Source organism: Felis catus, chromosome C1, assembly GCF_018350175.1.
Source record: "Felis catus isolate Fca126 chromosome C1, F.catus_Fca126_mat1.0, whole genome shotgun sequence".
NCBI classification, from domain to species: domain Eukaryota; kingdom Metazoa; phylum Chordata; class Mammalia; order Carnivora; family Felidae; genus Felis; species Felis catus.
This window is the reverse complement of record NC_058375.1, coordinates 188532980-188547059: the sequence shown is the minus strand read 5'-3', so window position 1 is coordinate 188547059 and position 14080 is coordinate 188532980. Positions and strand designations below refer to the sequence as shown.

Below are 14080 nucleotides of genomic sequence, written 5' to 3'. Positions count from 1 at the left end.
ATAGGCTGGATAATAATTATAGATATTCTTATACTGATGCAAGAAATTCTTTCCTATCTGTTTTAAAAGCCTTATGTAATTTTTTTTTAATGCAGGAATTATCAGCAAAGAAAGTGCTGGGTCCGAGTTACTTATAATTGGAAGAAGGGAGAGAGGGAGGATCATGTTATATTTTTAAAAATACTTCTAATACCACAAAAAGGCCAAAATACTTAGGAGTCTAAGGTAACTAAGGCCAAAGAATTCATTAGTTTGGCAGAAGAAACAGCATATTAGACTTCCTTTAAAAAAGGAAAAAGTGCAGACGACATGGCTATGGTACGTGCTATAACACAAAGAATATAGAGACAGAAAGAAATACAAAATCTGGTATAAATTCTGGTCTCAATACAACCACCTATTTGCATTCAGGTAAATAAACATACATTTCTAGAAACCAGAGATCAAGCCTCACCCCACTCCAATTTCCAGTTCCTATCAGAGTTACTTCCTTCAAACCAAGAGTTAAAGAGGAGTATTCCTCAAACAATGATTAAATAAACTCAAAACTTTTAATTTGGACCAATAATCTATATTTGTTTGTTGCTAGTGTGCCCAGTGGATTTTGCTCTCATTTTGACAGAGGTAGTGCAAAAGAGACGAATTTTTTTAGACTTTGAGTAATTTGTTTTATTGATAAAAAAGTTAAAATTACCTCTAAGAAATCCACTCTTGGGTTACTGCTATTAATTTTTGTTTTGGTACATAATGAAAATGCTTAAAAATGCTAGACATCCTTTGTATCAGTCTATGTACACTATAAAAAGAGCAAGTTTACCCTTCTTTTTTTTAAATTTTTTTTTTTACATTTATTTATTTTTGAGAGACAGAGAGACAGCGTGAGCAGGGAAGGGGCAGAGAAAGAGGGAGACACAGAATCCAAAGCAGGCTCCAGGTTCCAAGCTGTCAGCATAGAGCCCAACGCAGGGCCTGAACCCACAAACCATGAGATCATGACCTGAGCTGAAGTCGGACACTTAACCGACTGAGCCACCCAGGTGTCCCGCAAGTTTACCTTCTAAGAACAGATGCATGTGCCATAAAACATGTAACATGTCAGGGTTTATCTTCTATTTCTTTGATCCATCTATCTATCCATATACACACACATACTCTTCCCTCCCTTTAGACACAAATAATGTAGCAGTATATACATAACTCAGACATTAAGTCCTGAGAAAACTTCCAAATCCAAGAGATTAAGGCAGATACCACAGGACACCAACCTACATAACAAATATTCACACAAAGTCATTTATTACAGAAATTCAAACTACTTTTGAGCCAACCAACAATTTCTCTGCATTTGGGCAAATCTCAATGAGTAAATCAAAGAGCTCAACTCCAAAAACGTCCACTTGGACCATTTGATTTTTACTTAAAAAATTAAAAAAAAAAATGGGATCATTGTATTAAGTTTATCTTGAGAGAGAGAAAGTGCACGTGCAAGTAGGGGAAGGGCAGAGAGAATCCCAAACAGGTTCTACCCTATTAGCTCAGAGCCTGATGCAGAGCTTGAATTCATGAATTATGAGATCATGACCTGAGCCAAAACCAAGATTCAGAGGCTTAACTAATTGAGCCACCCAGGAGGCCCTAGAATGATTCCTTCCCTCCCTCCCTCCCTCCTTCCTTTCCTTTCTTTCTCTTTCTTCCTTCATTTTTTTTCTTTCTTCCTTCATTTCTCTCTCTCTCTTTCTTTCTTTCATGTTTATTTTTGAGACAGAGAGACAGAGAGAGTGTGAGTGGGGAAGGGGCATCAAAAGAGTGTCAGTGCAGAGTCCAACGTGGGGCTCAAACTGATGCACCATGAGATTGTGACCTGAGCCGAAATCAAAAGTCAGACATTTAACCAACTGAGTCACCCAAGCATCCCTTAAGAACTCTCATGGGAAAGTCTAAGCCAGCATCTGCAAATTGGGCATAAAAAATATGAGGTATTTGTCAGAGATGTATAGTCCAGGTCCTATCTCCACATTTATGCATTAGGCCTACGATGGGGCCTGGGAATCTGCAGTTTCAACTACTACTCCAGACGATTATGATTCAGGGAGTCCATGAAACAGATCTGGAGAATTCTACTTAAATTTTCAATTTGCTACAGTCAAGCTTTTAGAATTATAGTGACATAGCAGTTGCTAAAACAGTTTTCAATTACTGTCACAAAAGCAGATAGGAGACTGAGAGCTGGGATTTCCTAGCATAGAAATTAAGGGGATTCAAAAACAATGCTCTTTGTGTGACAAAATTATTCAAAATTTAGATTAAAGGAAGCAGTGACAGGAGAAGAATACAGAGGAATAAAAGGATGCCATATTCCAAAATAATTCCAAGATGTTCATAATGGGGGGAAAAGATAAATTACATTGAGTCAGACAAGGTTGGACAATCTTCACACTGTGTTCCAGGTTTCATAAGTGAGAAAAAGCCAGAAGGCTGACTCTTATACATGCAGCCATAGTGAGACTGGAAGGTGAGGGCTAAGAACTACCAGCACATCCCCAAATAATGTTCATCACCTAATTTGCTATCTCACACACACCAACCATCCTATAGCCATCACTCACAAAGCAAAAAGCCATGAAAACATGAAGGCTACAATACCTTTTGAGACTCTGAGTCTAAAATTGCAGTGCTTGACTAAAGTACCAGCCAACCGAAATATAAGAGATCACATACCAGTAGTACTAGATACTGCTTAAAATCCTGCCTGCTTCTTATGTTAGCTTTATCACAGGAACAGGAGTCTGTTACTATAATAGTAACAGAATTCTGTTTCCTATACTGGCAGACAAAATATTTCTAATACTTTTTAAAGAATTAGAGACCAAAAGTACATAAAAACTGAAGGGAATTCAACCCTTAAAAGAAGGAAGACATACTAGGTGAGAGCCATGGTCCACCTTGAGTAAATATACCGCTAAATTCAATGTGTGATGTTGACTGTATACAGGTTCAAAAGTAACAGCCACAGATGACACACTGGAGACAACAGAGGAAATGTGAAAAACAACTGGGTATCAGTTGATATTAAAGCATTACTGTTAATTTCATTTGATGTGATAATGGTACTGTAGTTATATAGGAGTACTATGGTTACTTTTAGGAAACAATATTAAATTGTACTTAAGTGTAATGATGTCTGCAACTTACTTCCAAACACTTTAGCAAAAACTACCACCGCCACACACAAAGCACATATAACATAATGTTAACTAGAGTCTACGCTGTGGATACATGGGTGATCACTGTACTATTCTTCAACTTATTTGAAAATTCTCATATGGACTCTTAAAAACTGAGAACAAACTGAGGGTTGATGGGGGGTGGGAGGGGAGGGTAGGTGATGGGTATTGAGGAGGGCACCTTTTGGGATAAGCACTGGGTGTTGTATGGAAACCAATTTGACAATAAATTTCATATATTGAAAGAAAAAAAAAAGAAAATTCTCATATGAAAAGTTATTTGAGGGGTACTTACGAGCATTCCTCAAAGACTTTGACCCTTTCACAGCCCTCAGGAGGTTCCCTTTTGAACATATAACTGTTGTTAGGTTTTGGTGAAGTTGCATATTTGGGCAAAGGAGAGTTGTTCCCATTCTCTGCAAAAAATGGCATGCTGGATTACTAACAAACACTACCACATAAATGCAGTCATACTAAATTGAATTGTTCATGACATTCCCCCACACCATGAACTACTTGAGGGTAGGAACAGTGTTTTATCATCAACATCATCCCCCAAGATCTAATACAATACCAGGTAAAGAGGAGATAATTAATGTTTGTTAAATCCATAAAACAAAAAATTTTTCTTTTCCACTTACAAGTACTACAGCTTAAGCCTGTATCACTTAATCCACAGCACTGAATACTGATCTGTCTTGCCCCCTTATTTCTTATACACCCAGCAGAGACTCACATGCCACTTCCTTGCTTCCCAGTACATGTAACTGAGGTGGCTCTTCACTGGTTGCCTATCACTCACTCTCAGCTTGCCCTTCAGAATTTCTCGATTTCTCTGCTCCTCTGGTTACAATCTCTGCTCCACTTAGTTAGGAGCCATCTGTGCACTATACACCAAAGACTTCCTCGGGCCTATGAACGTCTCCATACCTAAGAGGTCCATCTCTGTTCATGTGCCAAAACTTCTTTCAAAGTCTAGCTCAAAGTTTTGAAATCCTTTCAAATTAACCTTATCAAAGTGAATGCTTCTTTACTCTGGTATTCCTGTTCAATGTTGATGTCCTCAGTTTATACTTTAAAAATTCTTGATATGTTACCTAAGTGTTCTAAAACTTTCAGTTTGTGTCAACTAAGCTATAAATTTTTTGCTGGCAGTAGCACTGTGGTTCTATTTTCTTATAAAAGCAATTTCTTAAAAAAAAAAACTTTGTCTTAAAGTCAAATATAGCATTACACAAAATTCATGAGGTTCCTACTTATTACTGAAGTAAAAGTAGAAAGTATGAGCCCTGAGTACCAGGAGCCATGCTAAATGGTTTACACTCACCACTCCTTTTAATTCTAAAAGTAGATAGCAGTTAAAATGCAGATTCCTGATAAGAAACACACGGCCCAACCAAAAGATTTAATTCAGTTTCAGATTTAGATGTACACTGGAGTCACCTGGGAGCATCAAACACTCCCAGTACCTGTATTCTACACCCCCAGGGGTTGTAATTTAATTGCTCCAGGGTGTTTGCCTAGAATAACTATATATTACTTAACCTAGAAGCTGGCAAAATGGGTCCAAATAGTAACATTTACAATTGCTTATGGCTTTAATTGACTTCTTTGGGAAATCTTATGTTCTTTGCACTTGTTACAGTCTCAATAATTTAGGGAATTGATAGTAATAGCCAACTGTAACATTTTAGGAACATTCAACACACTGTGATTAATAGCTTCTAAATAAATGACTGCTGAACTGAGCTGCAGAATTTACAAATATATTATTGCTCTCAAGTACACACAGTAACTTGGGTTAGGCTAACAAAATATTGCCCTGATAGAGACAGAAGAAAGGTCATAGTTGTTTTAAAAGGTAAGAACATTAGAAATTAATATTCAAATAGCTTATGTCTCCAAGTTATTTTTAAGTTGCACAAGTAGTTCAATACTATAAGGAAGCCCTCCAACCTTTTACTGTAGGCTTGCCTTCAATGCTCATTTTGCATTGACATAAATCAGCCTAATTCTTGTTTGAAATTTCACAAAATGAGATTCTTAAAACAAACAAACAAACAAACAAACACACACTAATTTGAAGGTTTCAAGTTCAATTAAAAATAGTAAGGTAGTAAAAACAAGACAACTAAGGCGAGAGAAAACAAAGTGCTTTTTCAGGACCAATGTTCATTTATACCAAAAAGAATGTTTCTCAGTAATAAGAGACGTGAATTAACAAGTAGAGAAAAGGAAAAAAAAAAAAGGTACAAAAATAAAAGCCCATACACCCACCCAACCAGACCATCTCTTGAGCACCACGGTAAAACCTACTGTTGTATACTTTAATTTTTAAAAATCTATGTTATGAACGTATGTCAAAGTAATTACCTTAGTAGCCTTAAGTGTGTGTGTTCTACTAGAAAATGAATAGAATGAATGATAAAATAGCTGGTGTTCATTTATCATCTGGCAACAAATTCCTCCTTCATTGTACCTTTATCCCTGGGATCAACAAGCAGGTCATCAGCTGAACAAGGGCTCTCTTCGCTACCTTCATTTGAGATGGTGAGGAAGGATGTGGGGGACACAGACTGAGAGCGGCTGCTGTTGTTGCTTCCCCTGTCTGCCCCACCAGGGGTCTGTGTGTCGATGCTGCGTGTGCTGCTGCTTCTCTGTACGAGGGGGGGAGGTGCACGATGGCCATCTGGAATATCTTGTGGCTGTTATAAAAATTTTTAAACATACATATATTTATCACTGATTTTGAAACTCACCAGAAATGCACCCAATATCAACCTTCCCCTATTGTTCCAGATCACTCACAGATCAGAAATGCCCTACTAGGTCTAGCAGGAAAAAAACCTTTGTGCTGCTCCATTAGTGACATCCCTATCTAATATGACTGCCCTACTAAACACTGAGCAGCATATGCAAAGACTCTGTATTCGCAGGGTTTGGTATATGATAGATGGCCAGTGCCTGATGAATGATAAACTGCAACGAATTAGTTACCTTGTAGTAAATATTTTTTAAATCGTGAAGAACTGCCATGGTAAATGAGGAGAAATCTAGGTGTAACACCAGGTTCTATATTAGAAGAAAAGTTTATCCATTGTGTGAACTAGTGATACTTGATGACAGGTCCTGTTACCTTCTCCCTCTGCCCACTTCCCCCTGAAAGAGTTTTTCCAAAGAAACCTTCCTAAATGAGGGAAAGATTAATGGTAGCAATGCTAATTATAGGGGAACATCAAGGAGAACATTAAAAGGAAAGCTTGCGTGGCTCACTTAGCAGGAAAACCAGCTCCCTGGTACACCTTTAGTTCATTTATCTTTATTATATCAGGGAGCTACTCCCATCATGCAGTATGGACAAGAGGGTGTGGGGGGATTGTGTTTTCTCTAAGCTTAACCAACCTTTAACATCAGGGAGAAGATCTTAAGCATCAATAAAAATAATACTGCAAACCCCCCAATTCCTCTTTCACTGAAGAATGAAAGCTTAAATATACTCTGTAACATGCTTTTCAATATAAACAGGAAACTTTCTGTGTCTTATAGATGAATCATTCTTATGTCTTGTGCGGATAACAGGTAAACAGAAGTGTACTTCATGATGATAAAGTCAACCAAACAATAACTCACAAACAATAAGGAACAGATAGATTCATGCTTATAAAGTTTCTAAAGTCCTATCCCTCCCTCCCCAACAAGTTTTAATCTAAACTTATGCTACATGGAGTTGTAACAAATGAGAAGTGTATACCTATCTAGTGATCTTTAAAGATAAGCAAAAAGCAGTTTCTGTTCAAGGATCCAAATTTAAGTCATTATCAGTTGTCTCTATGAGATGCAAGGAAATTAATACTTTTCATTAACTTGCCAAGGTCAAAATTTTTCAAAAGAGATAAATTTTCATTCTCTTTCAATGAGAGGAAAGAAACCTAAGTACATATGGAAAATGAAATTGTAATTTTTAAAATAAATGGAACAGTTAATGTGGAAGGACAATTTTAAGATACAAGATTACTTACTATAAGTTGTTCTTCCTTTTCCCCAGTCTCTTTAATTATTATTTCAATCTCCTGATTCAATCCTTCCACACTATTTCGGAACCGGGAACCTGTTGATTTGGTGATGGGAATTACTGGAATAAGTGCACTCTTTGGAACAGGAGCCTGAAGAAAAAGTGGTGGAGAAGGGAGAAAAGGGCTTTAATACACCACCTTTCAACTCTTTAGTTTGAAGCATACTTTTAGTTGACATGAATAACTCTAAAATATATCAAAATTAAGTTTAGAGGCCTCACAAAAAGTTAACCAAACATGCTCCTTGATAAACACAAAATATAATTTAAAGCCAAAATCCCAATCAAGGTAGAATTTCAGAAGTTAATTCACACCCATGAGGGACTGTAAAGAGAGGAGGTATAAAGGAAAATACTAAAAGAATGTCTATCTCAGAAATTTTTTTATGACTATAACTGAATTCAGATTTTGATGTTGTTTTTTATTTTTTGAGAGAGGGAAACACAGAGACACAGAGTGTGAGTGGGGGAGGGGCAGAGAGAGGGAGTCACAGAATCTGAAGCAGGCTCCAGGCTCTGAGCTGTCAGGGCAGAGCCTAACATGGGGCTCAAACTCACAAACCGTGAGATCATGACCTGAGCCGAAGTCAGATGCTTAACCGACTGAGCCACCCAGGTGCCCTCAGAGTTCAGATTTTAGACAACGTAAAAGTCCTCTAGTGCCACAATTACCTATACTCGAGGAAAGGAATTTTTAAAAGGCAATTTATCAAAAAATATGTACACATTTTGGTTAGAAAAACAAAATCAGTGTCAAAGTCCACATATAATAGCAAGATTGTAGAAATAAGAATAATTTCCCTATGAAATTTATTTATACTTTCACTGTAATTATTTTATTACATTTTGTTAAGAAAATTATATAATTCATATTCTTCTTTTTCCACTGGCACATTATTGCTTTTGAAAAGAAATAACTGATTATATATAATTAAAGGATATTACACGGTTTCCTGACAAGATACTCAAAGTAAAATATGAATAAGAATTGTAAAGGTATCTGCTAAAGTTAACAGCAACAGTGTGCCAGAAGGTCATCTTGTATATCGTCTTGCAGTCTCGTAAAGAAATGTGATTAACCCACCCTTCATTTAGAGGGGTTTCTTTGAAAAACCTCTCTTTCAGGGGAAGGTGGGCAAGGAGACAAAGGTAACAGGGCCTCCAATCATCACTAGTTTCCATTCAATGAATATATCCCTGTTCTGTGATATAGAACTTAGTGTTAAAGCTATATTTCTCCTCTTTTATTCCTGCTCACCTTTGTAAGTAAGATTTTTTTAGAAATAAGCATAATACAGGGGCGCCTGGGTGGCTCAGTCGGGTAAGCATCCGACTTCAGCTCAGGTCATGATCTCACGGTCCGTGAGTTCGAGCCCCGCGTCGGACTCTGGGCTGATGGCTCAGAGCCTGGAGCCTGCTTCCGATTCTGTGTCTCCCTCTCTCTCTGCCCCTCCCCCGTTCATGCTCTGTCTCTCTCTGTCTCAAAAATAAATAAACATTAAAAAAAAATTTTTTTTTAAAAGAAATAAGCATAATACATCAACAATCCTTGGAAAAGGCAAATTTCCATCCTTGGAAAATTTGTGAGAAAAAAGCTAAAGGGAAGCTTCAATCTGGAGTGGACAGAAAGAAAAGATGGAAGTGAAAAGGGAATAGATAATATGAGAAGCTTGAGGGTATGAGGAGAAGATTGAGGAACAGAGGAATTAAAGGGGGGAAAATCAGAAGACATTATTAGAAGACAATGATATCTGAAAAAGAATGTGAAAGGACAAGAAATTATTTTAAGAATAAAATACATAATAGGGAAAACACAAAATAAAAATTGTAGCTACTGTTTACTGAGCATCCATCCAGTGTGGGCCAGATACCACATGCCCTCTCACTTCGTTTTCAAGACCATTCTCTGAGGTGGGCTGCAGTGGTTCCCCTGTTACATGTGAGAAAAGTAAGACTCTGGGGCCCAATAGTAAGCAATGAGGAAGTGCTGCCGCTTATCCATCTCCTTATTGCCACTTCTCAAAAGAGAGCCTAAAACAGACATGATGCTTATTCAACAAGGCTTGTACTATGAAGTGAATGTCTGTGTCCCCTTTCAAATTTCATACACTGAAGTTCTAACCCCAAAGTGGCTATTATTTGGAGAAGGGAGCTGTAAGGAAGTAAATTTTGAGGTTACGTAAGGATGAGGCCCCGATCTAATATAAGAAAAGAAATAGTGAGGTGACAAGAAACAGACTCAGACTAAAGCAGTAAAGGGTTAAAAGAAATCTACAGCTCATGAGCATGGAGTTGAGAGCATATTAGAACATTTCTGTCACGCACTCATCCTACCTATGCTTGGACTCATCCTGTGTCAGGAAACAATGGCAGAGAACTGGTACAGACTAAGAAAAATCTCAGGAGTTAGTATATGTATAACAAAGTCAACTCTGAGCTTAATTTTCTCTTCTAAATGTCACAAAACAAACAACAGCTTGCACTGGATGCCATTTTCAGGCTGCTTTCAGACATGCATTTGGTTTGTAACTGTTAAGTTACAGAAATGAAGGAGACTAGAAGAGGAGGATGCTCTGACAAGGTTGTTACAAAAGGCTGACCTTTCTGGATTTTATAACCATAAATATCTTAAGAACAGAAAGCTTAAGGTTTCTGGGTGTTATGTCGGGAAATGCACATACAGAGAAACCTGCCAGTGTAATAACTAACAGTACATCTGGTTAATGCTTTTCAAGGTAGCAAAGAAGTCATACTCTACACATCTGGTAAGAAGTTTTTCTCAAATATAATCTAAACAGCAGCAAGTATTTATCAACAGTTTAGTCTAATTAAAGCAAAGGAAAGAAAATAAGGAACAGAAAACTGCCACTTCCCTAAGGTCAACACAGCATTTTAGGTAAACAAAGCGAAGGTTCAACTATAATTAAATAAACTAGTTATATGATAATCTACTAAAGTTGTCAGGGATTTTCCTCACTAAACACACATTCCTTACATAAGCTATATTCTAAAATATCTAAAAATTTAAAAAATTATTATACTTAAATTTTCATGCTTCAAATTTCAAGGACTCAAGGAATTTTATGTGCATGTACATATAATTTATTTTTCCCATATCTATAGAATAGGTTCTGTAACAAAGTTTGTTTCTAAATATAAATCAGTCTATGCAAGTGTAAGTGGTTTATCATACTAACTGAGAGGTCATCTTCAGACAGCTCTCAAATATTAAAATTTCTTCACTGTACTAAGGTAAAATCTATCTCTCCTAAGATCTGTCCTTTGGAAATGTCAAAAACAAGGATCTCCTCTATCTTCTCAACCTTTGTTTCTTTTTCTTCAAAGCAGACATTTTTCTATCAATTAAGTGTTTTAAGGAGATGAACCAGCACGTTAAAGTTTTAGTTTTCCATTTTCATTCTTCATATGTCTATGTACATTACCATTTAAAGATCAAATTCTGCCTAAAAACTGAGAGTCTGCCAAGAAAGACGACCTAGAGGTTTGGCCAATACTGAATCTTCTAAGATGAATCTACATTATAACTTAAATACCTGTTTCAAAGTGTGGGGATAAGACTGTGTACAACAGTCAGGAAAGATGGGAAGAATACCCAATGAAGCAGTAGCTGAATAGGGAAGAGAAATACAGAGTTAAATTTTCAAAGGAAAAAAATAGAAAAAGATCTGTTCAGTAATTCAACAGAGACCTCTGAGAGAAATATGTGCCAGAATGTAACAAATATGAGCCTAATTTAACAAAAGGGATGGGAAAACTGATGTTTGGAATGGTAAAAAAAAAAAAAAAAAAAAAAAAAAAAAAATTAGAATGAATCAGAAAAAAACCCTTTCCTATCTTAAGAGCTTTTGATTTGGAGCCTGCACGTGCCCTTGATGCCTCCTGTTCTGTCGACATAAATGTAGTTCTGTCCTCTCATCTGGTATCCATCTCTTAGATCTTTTAAGCTGCAGTTATACTCTCTAATAAAGGACGCAGCAGAAGTACCTACTCTTTTGATTTCTAAGTGGTAAAATCTTTAAAAATTTAAGAATACCAATCATGTCCTAGACTGCCATATCAAGATTCTAGTGCAGAGCAGCAATTTTTATTGTTAAAGTGCAATGCCCTTCATTCCTCAGATGAAAATAGGTTTTTTCCTTTCCTTTTTTTTTTTTTTAATGTTTATTTTTGAGAGAGAAGGAAAGAGAGAGCAGGAGAGGAGCAGAGAGAGAGGGGGACAAAGTTTCTGAAGTGGGCTCTATGCTGACAGTAGAGAGTCTAATACAGGGCTTGAACTCAGAAACTGCAAGATCACAAGGTGAGATGAATTTGGACACTTAACTGACTGAGCCTCCTAGGCACCCCAGTTTTTTCCTTTTCTTCTTCACTATCACTTTGCTCTCAAACCCTCATAGGGTGCTACAAAACTATAGTGTTCCCAGCTCATACGAAGAAATAAGAAAATCCTACGGGAGGGCTTTCTTGCTTGAGGCTAAAACAAACAGAAAACACCTGCATGATTTTTTAATTCTCACCTCTAAAGTAGTTTATGTGGCTGTGAAGATGCTGGCATCTCCCATTCTCCTGTTACTAACATCTAATTCTAATCCCCAAACAATTCTCAAATGTGTTGGGTATATTTTCTAATGGTAGTATTTCTTGAAATACTCCTTAAAAATATGACATTATAAGCATCTAAAGGCTTTGTCAATTTTGGAAACCAGAGACATGTGAAAGATTCTAAGAAACTTGCCAGAATTTATTCTTCATAACAAATAATCACCCCCCAAAGAACCACTCAAAAAAGTATGTGAGAATTCTTTTCTAACTATAATAAATCCATTGTAAGCCCAAGGAAAAGACCTTTTGTTAACTAGTGGTTGTAGACTATACTACCATCAGAAGAGCAATACTGTTCCCCTGATTGTTAAGGAATACTAAAGGAATTTCCCTAGAAGTAATCTACATATCATGAAATACAAAGAAAACATTTTAATAACTTGGAAAGTCTATCAAGAGAAAAATCAAAGAGGGACCCCTGGATGATTCAGTTGGTTAAGCATCCAAGTCCTGATTTCGGCTCAGGTCATGATCTCACATGAAGTCCTGAGATCAAGCCCTGTGTTGGACTCCACGCTGAGTGTGGAGCCTGAAGATTCTCTCTCTCTTCCTTTGTCCCTCCTCCACTTGTGCCCTCCCCCCCACACCCCCCCAAAAAGAGAAAGTTCAAAGATCCCTCCCCTAAAATATTCAGATTTCCTAACCAAATAATGGAAAATCTATCACCAGAAAAGGAAAAATGCAGAAAAAGCTTTAAGCACACACTGGACCCAACTAAATGGCAAATATTTGAGAAATGCTCTATAGAATTGGAAATATTAAAAATGTTCCTGAAGCAGTTGTAATAACATAAATATTTTTCCATGTTAAATAGAAAAAAATATATAAAAAATAAGATATGGTATGATCTCAAAAAGGAACACAAAGGAAAAAAGAAAATTATCTTCAGAATGAGACTCGATGTTTTTCTATTTAATTTATTTTAATAACACTTTTAAGATATAATTTTTCTTTAAAAAATATTTATTTATTTACTTTGAGAGAGAAAGGGAAAGAGAGAGGGAGAGAGAGAATCCCAAGCAAGCTCCATGCTGTCAGCACGGAGCCCAACACAGGGCTCAATCTCACAAATCGTTAGATCATGACCTGAGCCTAAATCAAGAGTCGGATGCTTAACCAACTGAGTTATCCAGGTGTCCCTAAAATATTTTTCTATTTGATATTTTTTCATTTCTAAAATTTCTGTGATAAGCATATAAATACTTTTTTTTTAATAACCTGCTTCTGGGAAGCTTTTTTAAAAAAAGGTTTCTTGGGGCGCCTGGGTGGCGCAGTCAGTTAAGTGTCCGACTTCAGCCAGGTCACGATCTCGCGGTCCGTGAGTTCGAGCCCCGCGTCAGGCTCTGGGCTGATGGCTCAGAGCCTGGAGCCTGTTTCCGATTCTGTGTCTCCCTCTCTCTCTGCCCCCTCCCCCATTCACGCTCTGTCTCTCTCTGTCCCAAAAATAAATAAACGTTGAAAAAAAAATTAAAAAAAAAAAAAAAGGTTTCTTTTGAGAGACAGAGTGCATGTGTATGTGTGGGGGGGAGGGGCAGGGATGGGGAGAGAGAAAATCCCAAGCAGGCTCCAAACTTTCAGCACAGAGCCTGATGCAGGGCTCAACCTCATGACCTTGAGATCATGACTTGGGCCAAATCAAGAGTTGGATGCTTAAGCACCAAGGCACCCCATATACAAATACTTTTAATGATAAAAACTTGGGCCACCTGGCTGGCTCAGTTAGTAGAGTATGTGACTCTTGACCCTGGGGTTGTGAGTTTGAGCCCCATGTTGGGTACAGAGATTGCTTTAAAAAATAATAATAATAATGAAAATAAAATATAGCCCAAAATTTAAAAAGATAACATAAAAGCTTTAAAAATAAGTTTGATATTAAATTGGCAGAAAAGCCTGGTAAAAAACCCAACTGGTTTACTTCTTTTATATTAGATCCTACTTCAAATGACCTAAGATTTACTGAGCAATTATCAAGTGCCAAGAATTGCATTAAGTGTTTTATAATTCTATCCCATTTAAACCTCAGAACAACACAATAGGTAATATTATAATGCAAAGAACCTGATGAACCTCATACAGTTAACAAGTGGCAGAATCATATCTAACCTAGAGTCTGACCTCAGAGCACCTGTACTTATTCTCTATACTGTTATATGACCTCCTGGTT

At 37.0% G+C, this 14080-nt stretch overlaps 1 protein-coding gene across 2 annotated transcripts in view; it reads right to left on the bottom strand.

The window, feature by feature from the left end:
* The window catches only part of FAM117B (family with sequence similarity 117 member B), a 108496-nt gene that overhangs the window by 19485 nt on the left and 74931 nt on the right, over window positions 1-14080 (bottom strand). For both annotated transcript variants that reach the window (XM_045034297.1, XM_023259611.2), the window contains exons 5-7: window positions 7244-7387; window positions 5704-5929; window positions 3520-3640 (exon numbers count right to left, since the gene is read on the bottom strand). In XM_045034297.1, the coding sequence (XP_044890232.1) occupies window positions 3520-3640; window positions 5704-5929; window positions 7244-7387 (491 nt within the window). The remainder of the gene's footprint in view (window positions 1-3519; window positions 3641-5703; window positions 5930-7243; window positions 7388-14080) is intronic.